The sequence below is a fragment of the Vipera ursinii genome (genome assembly GCF_947247035.1).
Source record: "Vipera ursinii genome assembly, chromosome: 10".
NCBI classification, from domain to species: Eukaryota; Metazoa; Chordata; class Lepidosauria; order Squamata; family Viperidae; genus Vipera; species Vipera ursinii.
The window spans coordinates 6,671,697-6,677,696 of NC_139520.1; the positions used below are offsets into that span (position 1 = coordinate 6,671,697).

Here is a 6,000-nt window from a genome sequence, read left to right on the forward strand (position 1 = left end):
TCACGAAACTGTGTCTCACTTATTTTGGCCATGTCGTGTGGGGGGAATTCCCTGGAGAAAGCAATTGTGTTTGGGAGGCTTAGTGGTAAAAGGAAACCAGGCCACCAAAGGGCTTGGTGGCTGGACACCATCAAAGCTGACACCAGCCAGAGCCTAGAACAGGGAGTAGCCAACCTTGGCTCTTTTAAGACTCGTGGACTTCAACTCCCAGAATTCCTGAGCCAGCCATGCTGAGGGGAAAGGGAGAGGTTTCCAAGCTGAGCCATGCTGGCTCAGGAATTCTGGGAGTTGAAGTCCAGGAGTCATAGAAGAGCCAAGGTTGCCTACCCCTGGCCTAGGCTGCTTTATGACTCGTGGACTTCAACTCCCAGAATTCCTGAGCCAGCCATGCTGAGGGGAAAGGGAGAGGTTTCCTGGCTCAGGAATTCTGGGAGTTGAAGTCCAGGAGTCATAGAAGAGCCAAGGTTGCCTACCCCTGGCCTAGGCTGCTTTATGACTCATGGACTTCAACTCCCAGAATTCCTGAGCCAGCCATGCTGAGGGGAAAGGGAGAGGTTTCCAGGCTGAGCCATGCTGGCTCAGGAATTCTGGGAGTTGAAGTCCACGAGTCATAAAAGAGCCAAGGTTGCCTACCCCTGGCCTAGAACAACTCGAAAAAGTGGTACAGGATCGGAATACGGGAAGAGACCTGGCCCAGAGAATCAGCAAGAGTCAGAAACGACTGAATAGATAACATCATCTTCAGCAGTGTAAAAAATAAACAACTCACCTCCTAGCACATTACAGGTAGGCCTCGGCTTACAACAGTTCATTTAGTGACCGTTCAAAGTTACAACGCCACTGAAAAAAGTGACCTATGGCCATTTCTCACACCTAACAACTACTGCAACATCCCCAGGGTCGCGTGATCAAAATTTGGATGCTTAGCAACCGACTCATATTTATGACAGTCACAGCATCACGGGGTCACGGGATCCCCTTTTGCGACCTTCTGACAAGCATAGTCAGTGGGGAAGCCAGATCCACTTAACAACCGGGTTACTAACTTAAAATTGCCGTGATTCACTTAACAACGATGGCCGTGAAATGGGGCAAAATTCATTTAAGAAGTGTCTCGCTTAGCAAGAAAAATTTTGGGCTCAATTATGGCCGTAAGTCAAGGACTATGTTCATTTCTTATTGCTTAAAAACATCCAGATTAACTTCTGGGTGGAAGTTAACCACTGGCTCTGCTACTGGAAATGCTCAGGATTGGATCTGCAGGAAGGTTAAAGATGCAATATTCTATATAATTCTCGAAGATTTCTTTTAAAAGGCAAAAATACTGTAAAATAGGCATGGGGAAAAAACGTAATGTATCATTTCTACCCTCACCATCTTATGAAACTGGTCAAAAGTTTGATAATTGCCTATTAGCAAGGCTGATGGTAAGGCATTTAATCAGGCCAAAATAAATGCTCAAAGGTATTTTGCCGTTGTCATATGGAGAGGAAATCAACAAGAGCAAAACTATCATTAATGCTTCTTTCATAGAAGGGGCTAGAAAATTACTGTTGTCCCTTGGAAGAGACACTCCTGGATCAAATGCTTAATGACTCTTTGAGCAAGGCAAAGCTTAAATCACAAAACAAAAACGGAAAAAAGTCTTCCGGGGACTTACTCCACATTGATCTAAAGTTGTCGTTCACTAATCATGATGCTAAAAGCCAGCTGGTGTGTACTATTAAATTATGTACTAAAAAGACAAAAACAAATTCTAACTTTGCTGATTCCAACCAAAGTAATTTGGAATGCCTTTTGGGACATAAAATATGCATCGTAAAAACCTGGGACCGTATCATTTCACTTTGGATTTTGTCCCATAAAATAATACCGTATTAGGGCATACTAAATATAATAAATACACCTAAAAGATAAATTGCTAGTCACTCCAAACACAGATAACACTTTCATCTAGAACAGGGGCAGGGAACCTTGGCTCTTTTTATGACTTGTGGACTTCAATACTCAGAATTCCTAAACCAGCCATGCTGAGTCTGGAATTCTGGGAATTGAAGTCCACAAGTCTTAAAAGTTGTCAGGTTTGAAGACCCTTGTATTATACTTAGCCAGCTATAATAAAAGCTGAACCTGTAAGATCTTGAGACATATTAGTTGTTTCCTACTTCAACACCTCCTTCCAATAAAGAAGACTTCCTTAAACCAAGGAAACAATACTATCTGCTTCCCCCCCCCCCCAAAAAAAAACCCTGCAGAAAATGTCATGGACTTTTCACTATGTAAATAGGGTGTCATTCCTGATCTCTACTATATTCAGAATAGTTGAACAGCTAGTCCTTGGTCGCAAAAGGGGATCATGTGACCCCGAGGGCACTGCAACCGTCATAAATATGAATCAGTTGCCAGGGGCCTGAATTTTGATCACGGGACCGTGGGGATACTGCAACGGTGTGAAACAATTGTTGTCACTTTTTTTCAGTGCTGTTGTAACTTTGAACTGTCATTCACTGAATTGTTGCCAGTCAAGGACTACCTTATCGCTATGTTTTGTTTGGAGAGGAATTTTACTGAGTTGCAGATGGAGCTATATAGAACACTGTAATCAGTGTGTCAGTCCTTAGTTCTCCAACAGCCCAAAAAATCTATTTCACAAAGAGAACCGAAATCCATTCAAAAGGAGTTCCCTGCTATTCCCTGGGCATCCCCAAGCAGGCAAAGAGGCCATGAAAGAGTCTCTAATTCTGATACAAAATTCTATTTTATCATAGTTGCAGAATTTAGCCATTTCGTAATAATATCCAAGCAATGAGCAAGCGATCGACCCGTTTTGCACTTTCTGCAATGTAGGTTCGTTTCACAGGAGAGAATATGTGTAGCTCAAGAGCTGAACTCTGTAGTCTTCAGTACTCTCTTGAGTTTGGTTGCCTGCTTCCAGACATTTCACTACCCAACCAGGTAACTTTACCAATGCAAGTGAGTGTGGGGTTTACTCCCTGTTCATATATATAGTGGCTTGCCCTGCCAGACCAAGCTAAATCCAAAACGAATAGGAAATTCCTGGAAGCTTGGCATTCAGACAAAGCAGCTATTGATAAGACACATAGAAATAAATCATATTTACACACCAAACAATAAAACAAGAAGGAAATGAAAAGACCTGAACACATCCTCTTGAACAGCCAACACCCAGATAAACAGGGATTAACATCAAGAAAACAATCAGAAAACAATGCCGTAATCAAGGAACTACCAAGGAGAAAACCACACCCTGGCAAGGCAAATTATTGTATATAAACAGGGAGTGAACCCCACTCTTACACTGATGATGTTACCTAGTTGGGTATTGAAATGTCTGCAAGCAAACAATCAAGTTCAGAGAGCATCAAGGACCCCAGAGAGTTTTATAGTCTGAAAGAGGGAATACAGGCTGGCTTCACAGGAGACAGACTATAATATTCTGAAGCTTCTTGGAAGTTTCTCAGCACAACAACCAATAATGCAGGATATCTGTGAATTAGTTTGCCCTTGACTCACTGCTTTTCTATAAAGAACAATGAGGAAACTCTTACGCAAAGATGTGTTCTCTTTTAAGAAGGTAGCATTCAAGAACCAAGTCTGCGTTTAGAAATGTATGAAAGAATTTCAGGATGATGTTTAGGTAAGACGGCGAAAATGTGTTAATGTTTCATTGGCTCAAATGACACCATCCAAAAATCCTTTCACCAATAATTAGTGATGGAAGCCTCTATGAAGCTTCCACATTTTCTGCAAAGCTTATCAAAAAAAATTTCTGAATACAAATGGTGTATTCGAGCACCATTGACATGTAATCCTGGGAGGAGGATGAACTTACCCCAGCATAAAACAAATCAGCATTGTTGTGTACGTCATATGCCAACAAACTGGTCCGTGTGCCAACTAGGAGGGAATCACAGCCAAGATCAGGGTTCAACATCCCTGCAGTCAAACAACTGACAGCTTCATTGATGTTCAGCAAAGAAATATCAGCATCCTGGGCACTTAGTGCCAAGCGGTTTGCATTCGTGTGCTGTCCACGTCCATGAGGATTGTGAATAAAAACCTGTTGATATTAAACAAAGCATTAGCAGCAATACAAATTGCTTTCGTGGTAAGTTCCACAAAGTCACAATAATTCCAAAATAATGTAGACTCCAATGTATTCCTACATACCAGGTATCCCCAACTGATAATGTCTGGGTAGCAATCTGCTTATCCTTGAATGATAGGAGAAATCCTCTGGAGGAGGATAGTCAGAGGCCATAGGCTTCATCCATTGGGATGAAGGATTCAGTTGCAGGTCAAAGGAGAATTCAGTCAATAACTTCTCTTTGAGGAATAGTGTGGGCATCAGCTCCATAGCAGCTCTATGGGCATCAGCTCCATAGCAGATAACAGGACACAGAATACCAGAGTTGGGATGGATCTTGGAGGTCTTCTAGTTCAACCCCCTGATCAAGCAGGAGACCCTACATTTTTTTAAATTTTATTTTAATTCCATTTATATCCCGCCCTTCTCCGAAGACTCAGGACGGCTTATTAGGGCTTTCACACACACCCCAAGCAGCATTATTACAAAGTCAGCTACATCATCTTAGACAAGTGGAGTGGAGTGGAGTGGAGTGGAGTGGAATGGAATGGAATGGAATGGAATGGAATGGAATGGAATGGAATGGAATGGAATGGAATAGAATAGAATAGAATAGAATAGAATAGAATAGAATAGAATAGAATAGAATAGAATAGAATAGAATAGAATAGAATAGAATAGAATAGAATAGAATAGAATTTTTTATTGGCCAGTTGTGATTGGACATTTACAAGGAATTTGTCTCTGGTGCATAAGCTCTCAGTGTAATACAAGCAACAACTGATAAACTATGATCTTAATCATAAAATACAACAATCATAAATCATAGAAAAAAACTCAAGTGTTGGTCACAGGATACTAAATAAGCAAACAGCACAAATCGTAATAGGATACTAAATCAAGGCAATCAACATAGATCATGAGATACAAACAACATAAGTTATAGTCATAAGAAGCCAAGGAAGCAAGTAATAGGAAAGATGAGAAGATGAGAAGGATAATACCTAGGTAAACAGTCCTACTAGGGGGTTTGACATCCCAGGGCATAGACAGCCTTGTGGGAATTAGTTGTTTAGAAGAGGGGGGGGGGACTGTCTTTGTGTCTGGCGGTTTTGGCGTGCAAATGATAAAATGCAAACATGTCTTTTGTAAAATGTGCCCTGTAATCTGCATAAACCTGGGATTTATATTTATTGAGTCAGAAATAAATAGGTCAATACAAACGCAGGCGGGGGGGGATTACCACCGAGATAAAATTGCCCCCACCTCGACACGCCCCAGGAAGCGTCGGCGAGGCTGCAAAGTGGGGCGGGCGGCCGTCCAAGGCCGGGGACTCCCCCTCCCATGCGCCCCAGCTCCCCGGGCGGAGTTGGGCTACCTTGCCGGCTTGCGTGGCCGCCGTTAGGCACGGGTGGGTTCCGTCGTACCTGCCCAGCGCTACGCCGCGGGGCAGGATTTTGTGGCTGAGCTTCAGGCTGAAGACCGGCACGAGCATGGCGGCAGCGGCGGCGGCAGCAGAGTCGGCGAATGCCGGCTTGGGCCTCTCCGGGCGGCCCGTTAGGCGAGGGAAGGAGCCGTTGCTATGGAAACCGCAGCAGGCCGCAAGCCGGGCCTGGGAGGAGAAGATGGAAAGTAACCTCTCTTGCGGGAGCTAAAGTAATTACCCCCCCTCCTCCCGCCTTGTCCCCTCCCGAAATACTACTCCCATTACCCCCCCCGCCGGCCTAGGAGAATGGGAGTTGTAGTCTGGGAGCGGCCAGGGCGGCGCCCACGTCGCAGCCCAGGGAAGATGGAGGTGGATTCAGCCTCTTCCGCCCTCCCACGTTTGAAAGAGTTCAGGATTCTAGGGCGGGGAGGTTATCGGGCCTGGTTTGGATTCGCTGTTTGGGAAA

The 6,000-nt window shown here is 44.0% G+C and overlaps 1 protein-coding gene across 1 annotated transcript in view; it reads right to left on the reverse strand.

Moving 5' to 3' along the window:
- BBS2 (Bardet-Biedl syndrome 2) overlaps positions 1–5,683 on the reverse strand; it is a 31,922-nt gene extending 26,239 nt beyond the window's left edge. Inside the window, exons 1-2 of the mRNA XM_083370249.1 lie at positions 5,487–5,683; positions 3,854–4,081 (exon numbers count right to left, since the gene is read on the reverse strand). Of these exons, the coding sequence (XP_083226375.1) occupies positions 3,854–4,081; positions 5,487–5,603 (345 nt within the window). The 5' untranslated portion in view covers positions 5,604–5,683. The remainder of the gene's footprint in view (positions 1–3,853; positions 4,082–5,486) is intronic.
- Positions 5,684–6,000: the final 317 nt, after the last annotated feature.